Source organism: Salmo salar, chromosome 04 (genome assembly GCF_965601325.2).
Source record: "Salmo salar chromosome 04, fSalSal1, whole genome shotgun sequence".
NCBI lineage: Eukaryota > Metazoa > Chordata > Actinopteri > Salmoniformes > Salmonidae > Salmo > Salmo salar.
In genome coordinates, this window is record NC_138294.1 from 86,449,057 (window position 1) to 86,472,833 (window position 23,777).

Sequence of the window (23,777 nt, forward strand, 5' to 3'; positions counted from 1 at the left end):
GATTGAGTCTTTGAATGAAGAGATTGAGATAAAACTGTCCAGTTTGAGTGTTTGTTGCAGCTCGTTCCAGTCGCTACCTGCAGCGAACTGAAAAGAGGAGCGACACAGGGATGTGTGTGCTTTGGGGACCTTTATCAGAATGTGACTGGCAGAACCCAACCCCTCTGAATCAGAGGTGCGGGGGGTTGCCTTAATCGACATCCGCGTCTTCGGCGCCCGGGGAACAGTCAGCTGTGTTCAACAACGTTAAACACGGGTCAGCTTCCATACTCCTTTGCACAGACTACCTTAATAATATTGAAATTTGAAAGTAACGCCTAACTTTTCTTACACAAGCTGTATGTGAAAGTACATTCGGAGTGAGGTTGGGTTTATGTAAGTTACATTGACATCTGATTTTCCCAGAGGACACCATCATTTCAACGTGAAACTAGGTATACTATCATTGGTCCAGTGTGTGCCCAGTGGGAATGTCTTGCCACAACCTTTTGAGGCTGGCTATCCCCTTGATATGGTAATCTAAAGCATTATAGGCCTAAAAATAGAATTCCTTTGTGTGATTACAACCACAGGAGAACACTTGTACTGCTTCTGCTAAACACTGGCAATCCCCTTCCTACTTAAATTGATTTTTGACAACTGAACTCCCCTTTCACTCTACACCAGAGTTAATTCCACATATTCACTACTCTTAACTGAAGAAAATAATCTGTTTAGTTATGATACAATGAATAATAGATTAAATGGGTTTGTTGAGGCAAGGCCCCGCTAAACGATTCTCATAAAAGGCACAAGCTCCATAGAGACAGCAACATCACTTATATGCAACCGTCTCAAGCTACAGTATATCAGGGCAATCACACAGGCTTTCTTGTGTATTTCACACACACACTTACACGTTGCCCTTTAACATGACAGTCTGTCTACCTGTGTCTTTTCACCCCTGCCATGAGGGAAAACAGGTGTGTACTGTAAACATGCTGTTCCCCACGTCCACCACACACACACACATGCTGTAAGCTACAGGTCAGTTTCTCCTATAGCCTGAAAGACTTGGCTTCAACTTAGTGATAGCACTACACCATGTATATATAATTGGGGATAATCCAACTGGAATGGTTTCTTGCCAAGGTGGAGGCACTCAGTTAGCTGCTCCAATGTCACTCATCAAAGTCAACTTATCTCACAGGAAGCAAACGGATGACACCAAGCTCAATCTTTTTTTGGGGGGTTTGCCCAACATTGTGTGACATGATGTATTTTTATGCAAACACAAAACAAATGACTAGAAAGTACCCCCCGGCAAATATTTCCATTCTTCGCTCAACCAATCTGTAAATTGCTGATAAGGAGAATATTGGCGCTAACATAGAAAGTTGGAATCAAAATGAAACATGCCTCGCAACCAACAGCACATTGGACATGTATGAGTTTGTTGCCTTCATTTTAATTATCCTCAATGGCAGATTAAGGTAATGTTTTTTCTTCACTGGAGGGCATTGTGACTAATACCTCAATTTGCATAAAGAATCCAGTGACATGTCTGTTTAGCAGTTCATCCAGTGATAGAACACCAACAGTGACATGTCTGTTTAGCAGTTCATCCAGTGATAGAACATCAACAGTGACATGTCTGTTTAGCAGTTCATCCAGTGATAGAACACCAACAGTGACATGTCTGTTTAGCAGTTCATCCAGTGATAGAACATCAACAGTGACATGTCTGTTTAGCAGTTCATCCAGTGATAGAACACCAACAGTGACATGTCTGTTTAGTAGTTAATCCAGTGATAGAACATCAACAGTGACATGTCTGTTTAGCAGTTCATCCAGTGATAGAACACCAACAGTGACATGTCTGTTTAGCAGTTCATCCAGTGATAGAACACCAACAGTGACATGTCTGTTTAGCAGTTCATCCAGTGATAGAACATCAACAGTGACATGTCTGTTTAGCAGTTCATCCAGTGATAGAACACCAACAGTGACATGTCTGTTTAGCAGTTCATCCAGTGATAGAACATCAACAGTGACATGTCTGTTTAGCAGTTCATCCAGTGATAGAACACCAACAGTGACATGTCTGTTTAGCAGTTCATCCAGTGATAGAACACCAACAGTGACATGTCTGTTTAGCAGTTCATCCAGTGATAAAACACCAACAGTGACATGTCTGTTTAGTAGTTCATCCAGTGATAGAACACCAACAGTGACATGTCTGTTTAGCAGTTCATCCAGTGATAGAACACCAACAGTGACATGTCTGTTTAGTAGTTCATCCAGTGATAGAACACCAACAGTGACATGTCTGTTTAGCAGTTCATCCAGTGATAGAACACCAACAGTGACATGTCTGTTTAGTAGTTCATCCAGTGATAGAACACCAACAGTGACATGTCTGTTTAGTAGTTCATCCAGTGATAGAACACCAACAGTGACATGTCTGTTTAGCAGTTCATCCAGTGATAGAACACCAACAGTGACATGTCTGTTTAGCAGTTCATCCAGTGATAGAACATCAACAGTGACATGTCTGTTTAGCAGTTCATCCAGTGATAGAACATCAACAGTGACAAAGATTTAGATGTACTATTGTAAAGTGGTTGTTCCACTGGATATTATAAGGTGAATGCACCAATTTGTAAGTCGCTCTGGATAAGAGCGTCTGCTAAATGACTTAAATGTAAAAATGTTAAATGTAAATGTCTGTTTAGCAGTTCATCCAGTGATAGAACACCAACAGTGACATGTCTGTTTAGCAGTTCATCCAGTGATAGAACACCAACAGTGACATGTCTGTTTAGCAGTTCATCCAGTGATAGAACACCAACAGTGACATGTCTGTTTAGTAGTTCATCCAGTGATAGAACACCAACAGTGACATGTCTGTTTAGCAGTTCATCCAGTGATAGAACATCAACAGTGACATGTCTGTTTAGCAGTTCATCCAGTGATAGAACACCAACAGTGACATGTCTGTTTAGTAGTTAATCCAGTGATAGAACACCAACAGTGACATGTCTGTTTAGCAGTTCATCCAGTGATAGAACACCAACAGTGACATGTCTGTTTAGCAGTTCATCCAGTGATAGAACACCAACAGTGACATGTCTGTTTAGCAGTTCATCCAGTGATAGAACACCAACAGTGACATGTCTGTTTAGCAGTTCATCCAGTGATAGAACACCAACAGTGACATGTCTGTTTAGCAGTTCATCCAGTGATAGAACACCAACAGTGACATGTCTGTTTAGCAGTTCATCCAGTGATAGAACACCAACAGTGACATGTCTGTTTAGCAGTTCATCCAGTGATAGAACACCAACAGTGACATGTCTGTTTAGCAGTTCATCCAGTGATAGAACACCAACAGTGACATGTCTGTTTAGTAGTTCATCCAGTGATAGAACACCAACAGTGACATGTCTGTTTAGCAGTTCATCCAGTGATAGAACATCAACAGTGACATGTCTGTTTAGCAGTTCATCCAGTGATAGAACACCAACAGTGACATGTCTGTTTAGTAGTTAATCCAGTGATAGAACACCAACAGTGACATGTCTGTTTAGCAGTTCATCCAGTGATAGAACACCAACAGTGACATGTCTGTTTAGCAGTTCATCCAGTGATAGAACACCAACAGTGACATGTCTGTTTAGCAGTTCATCCAGTGATAGAACACCAACAGTGACATGTCTGTTTAGCAGTTCATCCAGTGATAGAACACCAACAGTGACATGTCTGTTTAGCAGTTCATCCAGTGATAGAACACCAACAGTGACATGTCTGTTTAGCAGTTCATCCAGTGATAGAACACCAACAGTGACATGTCTGTTTAGCAGTTCATCCAGTGATAGAACACCAACAGTGACATGTCTGTTTAGCAGTTCATCCAGTGATAGAACACCAACAGTGACATGTCTGTTTAGTAGTTCATCCAGTGATAGAACACCAACAGTGACATGTCTGTTTAGCAGTTCATCCAGTGATAGAACTCCAACAGTGACATGTCTGTTTAGTAGTTCATCCAGTGATAGAACATCAACAGTGACATGTCTGTTTAGCAGTTCATCCAGTGATAGAACACCAACAGTGACATGTCTGTTTAGCAGTTCATCCAGTGATAGAACATCAACAGTGACAAAGATTTAGATGCACTATTGTAAAGTGGTTGTTCCACTGGATATTATAAGGTGAATGCACCAATTTGTAAGTCGCTCTGGATAAGAGCGTCTGCTAAATGACTTAAATGTAAAAATGTTAAATGTAAATGTCTGTTTAGCAGTTCATCCAGTGATAGAACACCAACAGTGACATGTCTGTTTAGCAGTTCATCCAGTGATAGAACACCAACAGTGACATGTCTGTTTAGCAGTTCATCCAGTGATAGAACACCAACAGTGACATGTCTGTTTAGCATTTCATCCAGTGATAGAACACCAACAGTGACATGTCTGTTTAGCAGTTCATCCAGTGATAGAACACCAACAGTGACATGTCTGTTTAGCAGTTCATCCAGTGATAGAACACCAACAGTGACATGTCTGTTTAGCAGTTCATCCAGTGATAGAACACCAACAGTGACATGTCTGTTTAGCAGTTCATCCAGTGATAAAACACCAACAGTGACATGTCTGTTTTGCAGTTCATCCAGTGATAGAACACCAACAGTGACATGTCTGTTTAGCAGTTCATCCAGTGATAGAACACCAACAGTGACATGTCTGTTTAGCAGTTCATCCAGTGATAGAACACCAACAGTGACATGTCTGTTTTGCAGTTCATCCAGTGATAGAACACCAACAGTGACATGTCTGTTTAGCAGTTCATCCAGTGATAGAACACCAACAGTGACATGTCTGTTTAGCAGTTCATCCAGTGATAGAACACCAACAGTGACATGTTTGTTTAGCAGTTCATCCAGTGATAGAACATCAACAGTGACAAAGATTTAGATGCACTATTGTAAAGTGGTTGTTCCACTGGATATTATAAGGTGAATGCACCAATTTGTAAGTCGCTCTGGATAAGAGCGTCTGCTAAATGACTTAAATGTAAAAATGTTAAATGTAAATGTCTGTTTAGCAGTTCATCCAGTGATAGAACACCAACAGTGACATGTCTGTTTAGCAGTTCATCCAGTGATAAAACTCCAACAGTGACATGTCTGTTTAGCAGTTCATCCAGTGATAGAACACCAACAGTGACATGTCTGTTTAGCAGTTCATCCAGTGATAAAACTCCAACAGTGACATGTCTGTTTAGCAGTTCATCCAGTGATAGAACATCAACAGTGACATGTCTGTTTAGTAGTTCATCCAGTGATAGAACACCAACAGTGACATGTCTGTTTAGCAGTTCATCCAGTGATAGAACACCAACAGTGACATGTCTGTTTAGTAGTTCATCCAGTGATAGAACACCAACAGTGACATGTCTGTTTAGCAGTTCATCCAGTGATAGAACATCAACAGTGACATGTCTGTTTAGTAGTTCATCCAGTGATAGAACACCAACAGTGACATGTCTGTTTAGTAGTTCATCCAGTGATAGAACACCAACAGTGACATGTCTGTTTAGCAGTTCATCCAGTGATAGAACACCAACAGTGACATGTCTGTTTAGCAGTTCATCCAGTGATAGAACACCAACAGTGACATGTCTGTTTAGCAGTTCATCCAGTGATAGAACATCAACAGTGACATGTCTGTTTAGTAGTTCATCCAGTGATAGAACACCAACAGTGACATGTCTGTTTAGTAGTTCATCCAGTGATAGAACACCAACAGTGACATGTCTGTTTAGCAGTTCATCCAGTGATAGAACACCAACAGTGACATGTCTGTTTAGCAGTTCATCCAGTGATAGAACATCAACAGTGACATGTCTGTTTAGCAGTTCATCCAGTGATAGAACACCAACAGTGACATGTCTGTTTAGTAGTTCATCCAGTGATAAAACACCAGCTGATGCACACATTAAGAGTGCATGCCCAGATTCTCATTAAAACCACAGTCAGTTGTTTCTTAGGAAACTTCTTCATTCAATGAGAATTATCTACCAGTACAATGTGTAATTCCACAAAAAAATACTCCAGCACTGATAAACCATATTCCATTCAACATTATCCATCTTTATCTGTTTGTGCCTCCAAAACGATTGATAATTCTAGACACCATTGATTACTGAACTACAGTAGTACATTCAATCATTGAACCAGGTTTCTCAACCTTCTCTGGCAAAGGGAAACCAGTCTTTTGAATAAACAGTCAAATGTGACACCCTTAAAAACAGAAATGAGGGAGCAGACTGGGTGATTGCAGAAGAGTAAGATGGCATTACATTAACATTAAGTTGGCTTGGGGGAATGTCGGGTTTGTCTAGAAAGAGAATCATGTCCCTGTTGAACTGCAGTGCCTCTCTCTCCCTAACCTCCCTCCATTTCTCTCTCTCTCTTCCTCCCTCCCGCAATTTCTCTCTCTCCCTCCATTTTCTCTCTCTCTCGCCCTCCATTTCTCTCTCTCTCCCTCCCTCCATTTCCTCTCTCTCCCTCCCTCTTTTTCTCTCTCTCTTCCTCCCTCCATTTCTGTCTCTCTCCCTCCCTCCATCCCTCCATCCCTCTATTTCTCTCTCTATCCCTCCATCCCTCTCTCCCCCTCCCTCAATTTCTCCCTTCCTCCCTGCCTCCATTTCTCTCTCTCCCTCCATTTCTCTCTCTCTCTCTCTCTCTCTCCTTCTCTCCCTCCATTTCTCTCTCTCTCTCCCTCTCTCCATTTCTCTCTCTATCTTCCTCCTTCCCTCCCTTTCTCTCTCTCCCTCCCTCCCTCCATTTCTCTCTCTCGCCCTCCCTCCACTTCTCCCCCCTCCCTCCATTCTCTCCTCCCTCCCTCCCTCCCTCCCTCCCTCCCTCCCTCCCTCCCTCCCTCCCTCCCCTCCCTCCCTCCCTCCCTCCATTCTCTCTCTCTCTCTCTCCCTCCCTCCCTCTATTTCTCTCTCTCTCTCCCTCCCTCCATTTCTCTCTCTCTCCCTCCCTCCATTTCTCCCCCCTCCCTCCATTTCTCTCTCTCCCTCCCTCCCTCCATTTCTCTCTCTCTCTCTCTCTCTCTCCTCTCTCTCTCTCTCTCTCTGTATGAGAGTGAGACATGCAGCACTTGGTTTTACTGGACTAGAAGACACTGTAACTATCAGCACTTATTTAGTCTTAGCCCCAACACTGCCCTCTATAGGCCTGATGTCAGGATACACATTATGGCTTCAACCAAAGCGCCAAAGTGCCAAGTCTAGGTCCAAGAGGCTTCTAAACAGCTTCTACCCGCAAGCCATAAGACTCCAGAACGCCTAATCAAATGGCTACCCAGACTATTTGCATTTCCCCCCACTTTACACCACTGTTACTCTCTGTTGTTACTACTCTCTACATGTAAATCTTACCTCAACTGGTGCCCCCGCATATTGACTCTGTACTGGTACCCCCTGTACATAGACTTGCTATTGTTATTTTACTGCTGCTCAGGTGGGACCATTCTAGCCAATGAGAGGGCAGATAGGCATGTGAACAACAGTTCCATTATAGCATCTGTGACAGCATGGCCAGCGCCATTGAGGCTATCTCCATTTTAAAGTAGTAAATGTTCTTCTTCTTCATTGGCTGATTGCTCCCAACTTATAAGAATCCCCACACAGTTGACTACTATTAAATGGTGGAAGCCCTCAATGGCAATGTCCATGCTAAAACGGATCATATCCATGATGAGTCTTCTATCTATCTCTATGACAACAGCCACAACTCCAATATAAAGTTTTCATTTCAGAGTTGCTGAAATGCTGCGTGTGTCCACTTAAATCAGTGCATTTGTAACAACCAAACCATTACGAAACTTATTTTCGATCAAATAAGCCTCACGTAGAAAATGAGCAGTTACATTTTTGTTGGCCAAATTCGACACTCTCTCATTGACCTCCATGCAAATATTACTCACTTTGTGGGGTTCTTTTTTTTCCGTGAACAGATTTTGGGTGGAGTAAAACCTCTTGCTTCGTCTCTCGCGTCACCTCTTCCTCTCTGCTTCAACCTATACATCTCCTTATTGGTGGCATTTAGGTGGCTAGAAAGGCCGCACTGGAGCCATCATGTGTTGATGGAAATGTTTAAGTCTTTAAGGATTATTGGTACCGACTTGTAGCTATGTGGGACACCTCAGGTCATTTGTGGCACAAGAAACTGTCCATTGTTCACTAACTGCATTTGCCATGTGTCTCAGAGCTCTCTACCAGGTGAGTGATGCTGTGCTGCCTGGGAGAAGCAGGAAGCTGTGTCTGCATTTTCTGAGACCCTGGCTGTAGACGGCTGTGACTGTGTGTGTGTGTGACGCATGCAGACACATTAGCCTGAATAACCACATACATTCCACATGAATCCTTCAACTTGGTAGGCAGCCAATGGTGTCTCTGAGTCCTTGGTAGCCTAGTTAATGGTCCCAATATATTCATTGGATGTTATTATTGTTCTACTATATACAGTTATTATTGTAACTGTTAATATGACTCTCCGTACCTTGTCATTCCTCCCACTCACCCTGGGCAACTCAATTAGTTTTTTAATGATGATGGTTGCTATATTACGGTAACATAACCATCTGTCTAAAGTAAATACGACAATATCTTACTGATGACAAAAAAAGGGTTCTTGTGAATTATTTGCTTACTTTAGAAATATAATTGTATTGCCAAGCCACTTTAGTGTTCTAAAGACAAAATCATCATTGGCCCCCATTGAGAATGCCTGGGGCAGCACAGTCAGAATGCCTGGGAAGCACAGTCAGAATGCCTGGGGCAGCACAGTCACAATGCCTGGTGCAGCACAGTCACAATATCTGGGGCAGCACAGTCAGAATGCCTGGGGCAGCACAGTCAGAATGCCTGGGGCAGCACAGTCACAACGCCTGGGGCAGCACAGTCAGAATGCCTGGGGCAGCACAGTCACACAGCGCTGCAGCACAGTCAGAATGCCTGGGGCAGCACAGTCACAATGCCTGGGGCAGCACAGTCAGAATGCTTGGGGCAGCACAGTCAGAATGCCTGGGGCAGCACAGTCAGAATGCCTGGGGCAGCACAGTCAGAATGGGAGTCAGTCGTGCTGATAACGTCCATAACAATGGAGTGAGGAGTCTGTGAAACCCATGAATAGGTTGCCCCCCTGTCTGATACAGCCAAGGAAGTATGATGTTGCTCATGACTATGATCCATTGTGTTGTCTGAAGAAGAAAATAAATCAAAAACACTGAATTGCTAAGGTCATTTACAGATTGTCTGCGTCTTTTTAAATCAACTGATGAAACACTGCTATTCCTTCCTAATGCAAATCCTGATGTCATAAGCGGCTCACACTAATGTCTAGAATGAGGAGGCATTGACAGGAACAACACTGAATCACTGAGCTCCTTTAATAAGGGCCCAGGGCCCGGTTGCATAAAATACCTTAAGTTCATTTCCCCCTTATCTTTTCCCTTAAAGTTTCCTTAACTCTTAAGTAGGTTGCACAAAAGTGAATTTCTTAAGAGAGAGAACAGCCAATCAGGATACATTCAAAAACCAAATCAACACTGACTGGTCACTGTGTCTAAAGCAAGTCATAAAACTCATCCAATCATAATATAATATCTCCAGGAGATGAGAGGTGAGGACCCAGGATCAGAATACCAAGTCTTCAATTGCAAGCCGCCTCTTTCACCTGTCAATTGAAATTACGAATCCACAGAAAAATGTCCGTACCGTTGGGTTTGCTGTCTGTGTGCAATTTTCATGTTTCCTCCCACATTCCATCTTCCACTTTCTCATTGCAAGGTTACAATTATTGGAAGCTTGCGGGAACTCATTGAGTGCCTGGAATGCGTTTATTCTATGTTACTCAATTGAGACACATAGGAAATGTAGTCAATTTGATACGTCAAGTTTTTCAGATAATCTTCACATTGGCATAATTATGGTTCCCTAAACGTGCTATTTAACATAATTTCCACAAAATGACGCTGATACAGCTCAACTCCCCCTGTTGATTCACACGTTTCATGACTGCTACGATCAATAAAATAAAATCTCTCCGTGGTTTTTTGGTGCCTAAAATACCCATTATTGCCCAACTGGGATGCGTTTTGATCAGCGCTATCTTATAGACGACATGAAAGTCAAAAAGTAACTGCATGACGCCAACAGATGGTGCCTTAAAATGTTCTAATCTTTTAGAAAACTGCATATTCCTGGAAATGAGTGCCTAGACAGGATCATTTCCTACTGTACCTCCAAAATCATTATGACAGAATGTTAGAGAAGAGGTTACTGACACTATCGTTGACATTTAGTAAAGCAACAGATGTTAATGCAATGGAGACGGCATTTGAACACCTCGAACACTGTCATCAAAGTGAAAACACTATTCAGTGCAATTACAAATAACTGCAGTCAGTTAGTCAATTACAAAGAACAAACCATTCACTAAACCCTAAATCTCAACTAAATCTTGTAATGAATAATGTGTAAATTGAGGAAGTTGAGGAGACTCAGCTGCTTGTAGTAACCCTGGATTGGGGCGGCAGGTAGCCTAGTGGTTAGAGTGTTGGGCGAGTAACCAAAAGGTTGCTAGATCGAATCCCAGAGCTGACAAGGTAAACGTCTGTTGTTCTGCCCCTGAACAAGGCAGTTTAACCCACTGTTCCCGGGTAGGCCGTCATTGTTAATAAGAATTTGTTCTTAACTGACTTGACTAGTTAAATCAATTCTAAACTGACATGGTCTAAACATATTGAGTGACGTTCTGCTTTCTTGACATCTCTATCAACAAAACAAGTCCTACAGGTCCTAGTTCTGTTGCACGTGGACTACTGACCAGTTATATGGTCAAGTGCCACAAAGAGGGACAGTTGTCCCAGAAAAGAGCAGCATGGAGAGATGACATGCATGTCAATATCTCATGGCTCAAAGTAGAGGAGAGATTGACTGCATCACTACTTGTCTTTGTGAGAGGCACTGACATGTTGAAAAACATAGAGCTGTCTAGCACACAGCTCACACACCCACAAGACATGCCACAAGGGGTCTCTTCACAATCCCCAAGTCCAGAACAGACTCTGGAAAACGCACAGTACTACACAGAGCCATGACTACAAACTCTATTTCACATCAATTAACTCATGAAAGCAGTAAAATCAGATTTTTTTTTTAAACGGTTAAAACTACACCTTATGGAACAACGAGGACTAGGAAGAGACACACACGCATACGCACGCTAGCACACACACATTAGCACACACACTCTACACACGTACATTGTAATATTGTTGTACGGTGGTATTATACATGTTGTATTGTAGATATGTTGTGGTATAGTAATGTTATATGTACTGTACTGTTTTATTTTTTGTTTAGTGTGTGATGTAAGTGCCTTAATGTGTTTGGACCCTAGGAAGAGTAGCTGATTGGGATCCCTAATAAATACAAATTTAAAAAATGCCAGATGCCTTAATTTGAGCCAGTTTCACACAACAGGAAAATAAACGTGCAGCAACAGTTAATGTGAATTGTTATGTAGATTATAATGAATGGACATTTTTTGTAGAGGTTTGGGCAAATGAGGTCTGAAATTTGAAAGTGGAAATGATTATGCAAAAGGATTCTAACCTCGTTTAACCTCGAATACACTACACGTTTGCGTTTCCTGCTATGCAGGAAAATTCCTGCAAAAACAGGATGATCAAATTAAGATATGGCATCTGTACATGTGCTGTTCATTAAGGGAGATAAAGGCTAAACTCACATGCATATGTCATAGCAAAGCTGCTTGCTGTGTCGACCATGTCCACTTGTGGTACCAGTTTGGGGATATCCTGGTGATGAGAGAGTGCAAACCGAAAAACCTCATATTCGTGGGAGGCGTTTGGGAACAATCCCCCTGTGTGCAAGACAAAGGCCATCATTGAAAAGGGTTCACATCAACTGTCATCAAACAACGAATATTTTAACGTAGCCTATTACAAAATAAAACGAATGGGGACTGTCTTGCAACTTTGGAATTACGCAGCAGTTTAGATGTCAAACTGACAGGACGCAGTAGTGATATAATAAGCATTCCGTGTTGATAATACTCACCTATATTTATATTACTTGGGAAACTTGAACCAGAGCAAAACCCAACACAAAAACTAACAAAGGCCAAGGTAAGTCTTCGCTGCATATTTCCTTTTGCATTGGCGACGAAAAAATAAACAAATTCCAAATAAAGGTCTGCTTCTGTTGCCCACAAAGCCACTCACAATGCATTCATAGTTGTAGTAGACTAACTGAATTCGCAGAGCTTGAGTCACAACCGCTCTCTCCCTACCCTGGCGCTCTCTCTCTCGCTGTCTGCGGTGCGCGCAGAGCTAAAGATAATGACGGTGTCAATACACAAGCAGACGGAGCCCTACCTACTTTAGATACAAACTGCGGAGCTACGATTATGTCAGCATTAAATCGGAGCTCATGATGGTTTTCTGAACATTCTGTCACCGTATTCACACAGTATCGTATGAGAATTACGCTTAGATAAATCGTTACAGATCTGGGAATGCCCAAATCCCCTTGCCCAGACTGTGTTAATAAACCAGTAGTGGAGTTGCCAAGACGTTCACGGCATAATGATTGTGCAAGCAGCTCATTACCGGTTTATGATTGGTCGCAAATGGCAACCTAAATCGATTAGTTAATTACATTTTATGTTGACAAATATAGTGAAAATAATGACACATATAGTTAACTAGTTAATTACATCGTATGTACACAAGTATAGTGAAAACAATGACACATATAGGTAACTATTTTATGACACATACATATGTTATTATTAGGTTACAGAACACAAATGTATAGCCTAATGAGGCTGTTTTGCGACTGACATCAAGGTGTAGACCGACAGTAAGATAATAAATACGGAGAATTTTAACATGCGTTATTTTACAGTCATACATCTCTTGAAAGATACGGTATATTGGCCTGACCCTCACAACTGCTCTGTCACAATAATAACATATATACGGCACAGTGTTTAAATTCTGCCTATACATCAGAAATCAGACAACAAGACTGCGGTTTTGTCTTAATATGCAGTCGACCCGAGATCAACTCTTTGCGCGCGCTCTAATCCAGGACATCGGAAATGAATGAACGCCATAACAGGCGGCGTGTGGCCTGATAATAGCCTCATTACTACCTCGTTTGGCCCCACCACTGTTCTCGTGTCTGGAGTCTTATGACTTTGGATCAGGAGAGAGACACGGACACAGAAGTGATTTTTAGAGATTGCTCTTTTTGGACAGCAGAATATTTATTGACGCTATAGGTTGTTTTTTTTTGCAAATGGGAGAAACATTTCATGGGCTACTGGCTTTGTGATAGGCCTATTTGGATAACAGTTACTAATACTAAATCTCTTCCATATGTTTACCACAGTGCTGAGTGTATACTGTCACCATGCTAGCAATAAAACAACATCTTAAAACAACGTTGTCACGTGCATCTGCTGCACAATTCTATAGCAACCTCACAGCAGGAGCTCATATATTGACTAAAGTTAAATCCCGATTTTCCCGATGTTCAACAGTTGAAAACTAGACAATGAATAAAGGATGAATGCATTGTGCATTCACAGCATCTATTAAATGCAAAATGACATAATGCATTACAAACCTGAGGAATTAAACACTGTTGGAATCAATCTTTCTAGCTGTGGGACCATTATTTTCTCTAGATCTCAGACATGACTGTAAAAGCCCATTTGTTGTGTTTACATCCATGGCATGTTGTTTTGTGGTATTCCTAACACATTATGCAAGATGCAATGTCATTCAAACACATTTCCTCACCTTGAATTCTAGATTCAGATTTGATGCATATTGTGAATCATGAGTCATCAGTAAATAGATGACAGTAATAGAGAGTGAAGATGGCATTTTCATCACAACAATGAATCACAGAATTTCACAACCAGAGAGTCAGCCATTGTTAAATTCAAAATGCGTAGAAGAAGATACATATTTCTGCAAGATGAACATTTCAGTTTATTTGTTAGAACACAAACAGTATAGTATTTGGTAAGATGGAATATGTTTTCACTTGTGGATGTGTTTAGAGAGAATATGTAGGGTGGGTGTGTAGATGTCACCTCCACAGGAATGTTACCATGGTACTGGACAGTATAGAATGAGTGATGAGATGAGTAGGAGGAGGAATGCAAGGTATCACTGTCACTTCATATGTAGCAAAGATGGTTCGGTGAACAACTCCTGCATGAAGAGTATAACCTTAATTAAGTCATACTTGTAGACTTGCGTTAGCTCCCAGAGCCAATGCCTTGACTCTACCTCACCGGGCTGTACTGTCATCTTGAGTTATGCACATGATAACAGTATGATGTCTGTAATCGGGAAAACACACACGCACAAGTGACTATCACTTTGTATTTTCTTAGTTGATAATGGATGTTTTAAATCCCCAAATAAATGTTGTTTTAATTCATTAATTAATTTATTTATTTATTTTAACATTTTTTTTTAAAGACACTTGATTTGTTTCATGGAAACTACAACTAATGATATTACAAACACTCCCTTTAAACCAATAGTATAATGTTCAAGATCTGTAATATTCACTTGGATAAGATGTGTTCCTGGATAGAGGAAAACCCTCTTTCATATCCGTGCAACAGATAGAACACTGAGCTTTTACACTATGTTGTTAAGTAATTAAGAGCAGGGTGCATGAGCACTATCCACTTTGAGATCATTAGATTACATACAGTAGGGAAAGAAAAAAAAATGCTTTGGAATGCCATTTTACTAAACAGTGTCTTGTTAGTTTACAATTACAGGCTTTTTTTACTGATTAAATATTCACTTTACACACAGTAGTAACACCAGGGTGGAATTGGACAGTTCTACGTCGTGGCTGTTTTAGAGGGAATTCACGGTGCTCTCTCATGGTAATTGGGCTTCTGAAGCAAGTGCCAGGAATATGCCTTATGTGAGTTAGCTATTGTAGTTGTTGAGAGTCTGTTGAAAAACAAAACAAAATATATAATTGATATTCATAAATAATACATTAATACTCTAAATTGAATAATTGAGTTTTGGCTTACTTTTTGTATAATTTAGTTAGCACTGAAAAGCCTCCTATAGCAAGCAAAATCAACAATAAAATAGTCCAATAGGAACCTAGGATATAGGACTGGTGTGTGAGATTTCAACACCATGTGTTTAGACCCTCAAAACTGGCAACAACATACAGTAAGCATCACCATTCTTTTTAACCTTTATTTAACTAGGCAAGTCAGTTAACAAGAAATTCTTATTTACAATGACGGCCTAAGAACAGTGGGTTAACTGCTTTGTTCAGCGGGAAAAAACGACAGATTTTTACCTTGTCAGCTCGGGGATTCAATCTTGAAACCTTTCGGCTACTAGTCCAATGCTCTAACCACTAGGCTACCTGCTGCTTCACCCTCTATGCTAAATATCATGGGATGATAATGCATTATATGATAATGTGTTTGCTGCTGAATGAATTATCCAGGATTTGAACTGTCTCCTGGGTAAATCCCACTGACCTCTTAGTCTGAATTTATTAACACTTACCAGGTAAGTTGACTAAAAACGTATTCTCATTTACAGCAACAACCTTGGGAATAGTTACAGAGGAGAGGAGATGAATGAGCCAATTGGAAGCTGGGGATAATTAGGTGACCATGATGGTATGAGGGCCATATTGGGAATTTAGCCAGGACACCGGGGTTAACACCCCTACTCTTACGATAAGTGCCAAGGGATCTTCACTGACCACAGAGAGTCAGGACACTCGTTTATCGTAACCATCCAAAAGACTGAAAGTAAGTCATAAGTAAGTAAGCACAAGTTTCTTTGGGGATTTACATTACCGCATGAATCACTGAGGAGTTGCAGGTTCAATTGTACATGCATTAATCGCACCAGCTGACCACTGCAATCACTCATGGGAAGACTGGTTGAATCTATGGCTGGCGATGGGCCACGACAAATAGTCACAGATAGGCAGGCCCATTTTGTACATCATGTGCAGTAATTTGTCAAGTCCCGGGGCGCGACGTATTTCCATGTGGTGCCCATTTATGAAAAGAGGCCAATGGATGAAATATTAAACAGATGAATAATGGAACAAACCATCCGAACAGCTGACATCCATTATTCTTCAACCATTTGTCATATTGATTGTGCCTTCTTTTGTTTTTGGTTCACAGCACATTAAAAGCATTTTTATCTCCCATCCATCCTCAGACCCCCTGGCTGTTTTCCCTGGCCTGTGAGAAAGGTGAAAGAGCAAGACTCATCTGCTACTCAGAGGTCTTTCACTTTCAGCTCCATTATACTTTTAAAAGCTTTAAACCTTTGGAAAGCAGACAGTGAGGCAGGAACCTACTGGGCAAAACCTGGTTGAATCAACGTTATTTCAATCCAAAAAAATTCTATGCGATGATGTTGAATCAACGTGGAAAACTGATTGGATTTGAGAGAAAAAAAAATCATCAATGTAAGGGATGGGGCTGTAAAAGAATATATATTTTTTTTCACCCAACTTTTAACCTAAATCCAATGACATAGTTTGTTTTGTTGATTTCACGTTAAATTCACGTTTGTTGATAACTCAACCAAAGTAGGCGGTGAACTGGCGTCCGCGCCCAGTGGAAGGTCTCAGTGCATTCGCCCCGTACAGAAATCACAACGGTCATTCCCGTCATTATTACACAAAGTAGTGTGTGGTGAAAAAAAATAAGCCTCCCTCCTTTCATATCCATTTTGTTTCGGTATCTAAACTGTCACATCTTTTTCTTGCTGGAGGCAAGAGGAAGTGTTTGTCTCAAAATGAGGTGCACAGAATTGTTTCCCGAAGGTGGCATGATGGGATGATGATGTGTAAGAATCAAACTGTCAGATATGTCTGTGAAGGACTAGCTACATCAGCTTTTCTTGTTCTTGATGTGAGAAGGAGAGAACCTTTGATTGTGCATCTTAGAGTTTTACGTTCAGGCCATTTATACACAAACTACAGTATAATGAATAACTGAGGATAGGTCTGACTATGGCTTTTGTACTGAGTGTACTGCTACAATGAGAGTGGATTGATTTAGTCAGAAAAATACTGTGTGAAACAGAAGAAACACAACTAACAAATCAGCACTCCTCCCAGTGCTTGAAGAATGTTTATTTACCTCGTCCCAGAGAACTCTGCATACTCTGGAGAGCTGTATACCTGTACACCAGAGGAGGCTGGTGGGAGGAGCTACAGGAGGAAAGACTCATTTTAAGGGCTTGCATGGAATCGTACCAAACACATGGAAACAACATGCTTGACTCCTTTCCGTTGATTCCATTCTAGCCATTCCAATGAGCTGTCCCTCTATAGCACCTCCCACCAGCCTCCTCTGATGTACACGTGTGTTACCCAACAATGAAAGTATGGTGAATTTCAATGTATCATGTCTTGTGTTCCCTAAGAATACTAACTCACAAGCAGTGGATAGATAGATAGGTCTGTCTGTTGACGTCCTCCAAGACCTGGCATAAAGAGGCATACGTTACACAGGGTTACAGCTCTGTGTAGCGACAGGCAGTCTACTGGTTAGAGTGTAGGGGGGGCAGGTAGCCTAGTGGTTAGAGTGTAGGGGGGGTAGTCTAGTAGTTAGAGTGTAGGGGGGGGGGGGTAGCCTAGTGGTTAGAGTGTAGGGGGGGTAGTCTAGTGGTTAGAGTGTAGGGGGGGTAGGTAGCCTAGTGGTTAGAGTGTAGGGGGGGTAGTCTAGTGGTTAGGGTGTAGGGGGGGTAGTCTAGTGGTTAGGGTGTAGGGGGGGTAGTCTAGTGGTTAGAGTGTAGGGGGGGTTGTCTAGTGGTTAGAGTGTAGGGGGGGTAGTCTAGTGGTTAGAGTGTAGGGGGGGTAGGTAGCCTAGTGGTTAGAGTGTAGGGGGGTAGTCTAGTGGTTAGGGTGTAGGGGGGGTAGTCTAGTGGTTAGGGTGTAGGGGGGGTAGTCTAGTGGTTAGAGTGTAGGGGTGGTAGTCTAGTGGTTAGAGTGTAGGGGGGTAGGTAGCCTAGTGGTTGAGTGTAGGTAGTCTAGTGGTTAGAGTGTAAGGGGGGTAGTCTAGTGGTTAGAGTGTAGGGGTGGTAGTCTAGTGGTTAGAGTGTAGGGGGGTAGGTAGCCTAGTGGTTAGAGTGTAGGTAGTCTAGTGGTTAGAGTGTAAGGGGGGTAGTCTAGTGGTTAGAGTGTAGGGGGGGTAGCCTAGTGGTTAGAGTGTAGGGGGGGTAGTCTAGTGGTTAGAGTGTAGGGGGGGTAGGTAGCCTAGTGGTTAGAGTGTAGGGGGGGTAGTCTAGTGGTTAGAGTGTAGGGGGGTAGTCTAGTGGTTAGAGTGTAGGGGGGGTAGGTAGCCTAGTGGTTAGAGTGTAGGGGGGGTAGTCTAGTGGTTAGGGTGTAGGGGGGGTAGTCTAGTGGTTAGGGTGTAGGGGGGGTAGTCTAGTGGTTAGAGTGTAGGGGGGGTAGTCTAGTGGTTAGAGTGTAGGGGGGGAAGTCTAGTGGTTAGAGTGTAGGGGGGTAGGTAGCCTAGTGGTTAGAGTGTAGGTAGTCTAGTGGTTAGAGTGTAAGGGGGGTAGTCTAGTGGTTAGAGTGTAGGGGGGGGGGTAGTCTAGTGGTTAGAGTGTAGGGGTGGTAGTCTAGTGGTTAGAGTGTAGGGGGGTAGGTAGCCTAGTGGTTAGAGTGTAGGTAGTCTAGTGGTTAGAGTGTAAGGGGGGTAGTCTAGTGGTTAGAGTGTAGGGGGGGTAGTCTAGTGGTTAGAGTGTAGGGGTGGTAGTCTAGTGGTTAGAGTGTAGGGGGGTAGGTAGCCTAGTGGTTAGAGTGTAGGTAGTCTAGTGGTTAGAGTGTAAGGGGGGTAGTCTAGTGGTTAGAGTGTAGGGGGGGTAGTCTAGTGGTTAGAGTGTAGGGGGGGTAGTCTAGTGGTTAGAGTGTAGGGGGGGGCAGGTAGTCTAGTGGTTAGAGTGTAGGGGGGGTAGTCTAGTGGTTAGAGTGTAGGGGGGGTAGGTAGTATAGTGGTTAGAGTGTAGGGGGGGTAGTCTAGTGGTTAGAGTGTAAGGGGGGTAGTCTAGTGGTTAGAGTGTAAGGGGGGTAGTCTAGTGGTTAGAGTGTAGGGGGGGTAGTCTAGTGGTTAGAGTGCAAGGGGGGTAGTCTAGTGGTTAGAGTGTAGGGGGGGTAGTCTAGTGGTTAGAGTGTAGGGGGGGTAGTCTAGTGGTTAGAGTGTAGGGGGGTAGGTAGCCTAGTGGTTAGAGTGTAGGGGGGTAGTCTAGTGGTTAGAGTGTAGGGGGGTAGGTAGTCTAGTGGTTAGAGTGTAGGGGGGGTAGTCTAGTGGTTAGAGTGTAGGGGTGGTGGGTAGTCTAGTGGTTAGAGTGTAGGGGGGTAGGTAGCCTAGTGGTTAGAGTGTAGGGGGGGCAGGTAGTCTAGTGGTTAGAGTGTAGGGGGGGTAGGTAGCCTAGTGGTTAGAGTGTAGGGGGGGTAGGTAGTCTAGTGGTTAGAGTGTAGGGGGGGTAGGTAGTCTAGTGGTTAGAGTGTAGGGGGGGTAGGGGGGTATTTCGTCTAGTGGTTAGAGTGTAAAGGGGGTAGGTAGCCTAGTGGTTAGAGTGTAGGGGGGGTAGGTAGCCTAGTGGTTAGAGTGTAGGGTGGTAGGTAGTCTAGTGGTTAGAGTGTAGGGGGGGGCAGGTAGTCTAGTGGTTAGAGTGTAGGGGGGGTAGGTAGTCTAGTGGTTAGAGTGTAGGGGGGTAGTCTAGTGGTTAGAGTGTAGGGGTGGTGGGTAGTCTAGTGGTTAGAGTTAAGGGGGGGTAGGTAGTCTAGTGGTTAGAGTGTAAGGGGGTAGGTAGTCTAGTGGTTAGAGTGTAGGGGGGGTAGGTAGTCTAGTGGTTAGAGTGTAGGGGGGGTAGGTAGCCTAGTGGTTAGAGTGTAGGGGGGTAGGTGGTCTAGTGGTTAGAGTGTAGGGGGGGTAGGTAGTCTAGTGGTTAGAGTGTAGGGGGGGTAGGTAGTCTAGTGGTTAGAGTGTAGGGGGGTAGGTAGCCTAGTGGTTAGAGTGTAGGGGGGTAGGTAGCCTAGTGGTTAGAGTGTAGGGGGGGCAGGTAGTCTAGTGGTTAGAGTGTAGGGGGGGTAGGTAGCCTAGTGGTTAGAGTGTAGGGTGGTAGGTAGTCTAGTGGTTAGAGTGTAGGCGGGGGGCAGGTAGTCTAGTGGTTAGAGTGTAGGGGGGGGTAGGTAGTCTAGTGGTTAGAGTGTAGGTAGTCTAGTGGTTAGAGTGTAGGGGGGGCAGGTAGTCTAGTGGTTAGAGTGTAGGGGGGGCCAGGTAGCCTAGTGGTTAGAGTGTAGGGGGGGTAGGTAGTCTAGTGGTTAGAGTGTAGTAGGGGTAGGTAGTCTAGTGGTTAGAGTGTAGGGGGGCAGGTAGTCTAGTGGTTAGAGTGTAGGGGCGGCAGGTAGCCTAGTGGTTAGAGTGTTGGGGGGGGGGCAGGTAGTCTAGTGGTTAGAGTGTAGGGGCGGCATGTAGTCTAGTAGTTAGAGTGTTGGGGCGGCAGGTAGCCTAGTGATTAGAGTGTTGGGGCTGCATGTAGCCTAGTGGTTAGAGTGTTGGGGCGGCAGGTAGCCTAGTGGTTAGAGTGTTGGGGCGGCAGGTAGCCTAGTGGTTAGAGTGTTGTGGCGGCATGTAGCCTAGTGGTTAGAGTGTTGGGGCGGCATGTAGCCTAGTGGTTAGAGTGTTGGGGCGGCAGGGAGCCTAGTGGTTAGAGTGTTGGGGCGGCATGTAGCTAGTGGTTAGAGTGTTGGGGCGGCATGTAGCCTAGTGGTTAGAGTGTAGGGGCGGCAGGTAGCCAATTGGTTAGAGTGTTGGGGCGAGATGTAGCCTAGAGGTTAGAGTGTTGGGGCGGCAGGTAGTCTAGTGGTTAGAGTGTTGGGGCAGCAGGTAGCCTAGTGGTTAGAGTGTTGGGGCAGCAGGTAGTCTAGTGGTTAGAGTTTTGGGGCGGCATGTAGCCTAGTGGTTAGAGTGTTGGGGGGGCAGGTAGACTAGTGGTTAGAGTGTAGGGGTGGTAGTTAGCCTAGTGGTTAGAGTGTAGGGGTGGCAGGTAGCCTAGTGGTTTGAGTGTTGGGGCGGCAGGTAGTCTAGTAGTTAGAGTGTTGGGGTTGCATATAGCCTAGTGGTTAGAGTGTTGGGGCGGCATATAGCCTAGTGGTTAGAGTGTTGGGGCAGCAGGTAGCCTAGTGGTTAGAGTGTAGGGGCGGCAGGTAGCCTAGTGGTTAGAGTGTTGGGGGGGGGGGGGCGGGTAGTCTAGTGGTTAGAGTGTAGGGGCGGCAGGTAGCCTAGTGGTTAGAGTGTAGGGGGGGCAGGTAGTCTAGTGGTTAGAGTGTAGTGGCGGCAGGTAGTCTAGTGGTTAGAGTGTTGTGGCGGCATGTAGCCTAGTGGTTAGAGTGTTGGGGCGGCATGTAGCCTAGTGGTTAGAGTGTTGGGGCGGCAGGGAGCCTAGTGGTTAGAGTGTTGGGGCGGCATGTAGCTAGTGGTTAGAGTGTTGGGGCGGCATGTAGCCTAGTGGTTAGAGTGTAGGGGCGGCAGGTAGCCAATTGGTTAGAGTGTTCGGGCGAGATGTAGCCTAGAGGTTAGAGTGTTGGGGCGGCAGGTAGTCTAGTGGTTAGAGTGTTGGGGCAGCAGGTAGCCTAGTGGTTAGAGTGTTGGGGCAGCAGGTAGTCTAGTGGTTAGAGTTTTGGGGCGGCATGTAGCCTAGTGGTTAGAGTGTTGGGGCTGCAGGTAGCCTAGTGGTTAGAGTGTAGGGGCGGCAGGTAGCCTAGTGGTTAGAGTGTTGGGGGGGGGGGCAGGTAGTCTAGTGGTTAGAGTGTAGGGGCGGCAGGTAGCCTAGTGGTTAGAGTGTAGGGGGGGCAGGTAGTCTAGTGGTTAGAGTGTAGTGGCGGCAGGTAGTCTAGTGGTTAGAGTGTTGGGGCGGCATGTAGCCTAGTGGTTAGAGTGTTGGGGCGGCAGGTGGCCTAGTGGTTAGAGTGTTGGGGCGGCATGTAGCCTAGTGGTTAGAGTGTTGGGGCGGCATGTAGCCTAGTGGTTTGAGTGTTGGGGCAGCAGGTAGTCTAGTGGTTAGAGTGTAGGGGGGGCAGGTAGCCTAGTGGTTAGAGTGTTGGGGCAGCAGGTAGTCTAGTGGTTAGAGTTTTGGGGCGGCATGTAGCCTAGTGGTTAGAGTGTTGGGGCTACAGGTAGCCTAGTGGTTAGAGTGTAGGGGCGGCAGGTAGCCTAGTGGTTAGAGTGTTGGGGGGGGGCAGGTAGTCTAGTGGTTAGAGTGTAGGGGCGGCAGGTAGCCTAGTGGTTAGAGTGTTGGGGCGGCAGGTAGCCTAGTGGTTAGAGCGTTGGGGCGGCAGGTAGTCTAGTGGTTAGAGTGTAGGGGCGGCAGGTAGCCTAGTGGTTAGAGTGTTGGGGCGGCAGGTAGTCTAGTGGTTAGAGTGTTGGGGCGGCATGTAGCCTAGTGGTTAGAGTGTTGGGGCGGCAGGTAGCCTAGTGGTTAGAGCGTTGGGGCGGCAGGTAGCCTAGTGGTTAGAGTGTAGGGGGGGCAGGTAGTCTAGTGGTTAGAGTGTAGTGGCGGCAGGTAGTCTAGTGGTTAGAGTGTTGGGGCGGCATGTAGCCTAGTGGTTAGAGTGTTGGGGCGGCAGGTGGCCTAGTGGTTAGAGTGTTGGGGCGGCATGTAGCCTAGTGGTTAGAGTGTTGGGGCGGCATGTAGCCTAGTGGTTTGAGTGTTGGGGCAGCAGGTAGTCTAGTGGTTAGAGTGTAGGGGGGGCAGGTAGCCTAGTGGTTAGAGTGTTGGGGCAGCAGGTAGTCTAGTGGTTAGAGTTTTGGGGCGGCATGTAGCCTAGTGGTTAGAGTGTTGGGGCTACAGGTAGCCTAGTGGTTAGAGTGTAGGGGCGGCAGGTAGCCTAGTGGTTAGAGTGTTGGGGGGGGGCAGGTAGTCTAGTGGTTAGAGTGTAGGGGCGGCAGGTAGCCTAGTGGTTAGAGTGTTGGGGCGGCAGGTAGCCTAGTGGTTAGAGCGTTGGGGCGGCAGGTAGTCTAGTGGTTAGAGTGTAGGGGCGGCAGGTAGCCTAGTGGTTAGAGTGTTGGGGCGGCAGGTAGTCTAGTGGTTAGAGTGTTGGGGCGGCATGTAGCCTAGTGGTTAGAGTGTTGGGGCGGCAGGTAGCCTAGTGGTTAGAGCGTTGGGGCGGCAGGTAGCCTAGTGGTTAGAGCGTAGGGGCGGCAGGTAGCCTAGCTGTTAGAGCGTAGGGGCGGCATGTAGCCTAGTGGTTAGAGCGTAGGGGCGGCAGGTAGCCTAGCTGTTAGAGTGTAGGGGCGGCAGGTAGCCTAGTGGTTAGAGTTTTGGGGCGGCATGTAGCCTAGTGGTTAGAGTGTTGGGGCTGCAGGTAGCCTAGTGGTTAGAGTGTAGGGGCGGCAGGTAGCCTAGTGGTTAGAGTGTTGGGGGGGGGGCAGGTAGTCTAGTGGTTAGAGTGTAGGGGCGGCAGGTAGCCTAGTGGTTAGAGTGTAGGGGGGGCAGGTAGTCTAGTGGTTAGAGTGTAGTGGCGGCAGGTAGTCTAGTGGTTAGAGTGTTGGGGCGGCATGTAGCCTAGTGGTTAGAGTGTTGGGGCGGCAGGTGGCCTAGTGGTTAGAGTGTTGGGGCGGCATGTAGCCTAGTGGTTAGAGT

General features: G+C 44.8%; 1 protein-coding gene across 3 annotated transcripts in view; it reads right to left on the reverse strand.

Annotated features, from left to right (window-relative positions):
• The window catches only part of gria1b (glutamate receptor, ionotropic, AMPA 1b), a 101,805-nt gene extending 89,172 nt beyond the window's left edge, over positions 1-12,633 (reverse strand). For 2 of the 3 annotated variants that reach the window (XM_014198174.3, XM_014198173.3), the window contains exons 1-2: positions 12,142-12,624; positions 11,810-11,944 (exon numbers count right to left, since the gene is read on the reverse strand). In XM_014198174.3, the coding sequence (XP_014053649.1) occupies positions 11,810-11,944; positions 12,142-12,226 (220 nt within the window). In that variant the 5' untranslated portion in view covers positions 12,227-12,624. Of the gene's footprint in view, positions 1-11,809; positions 11,945-12,141 lie in introns of all 3 variants that reach the window. The other variant, XM_014198175.3, reaches the window with a different exon arrangement.
• Between the last annotated feature and the right edge of the window lie 11,144 nt (positions 12,634-23,777).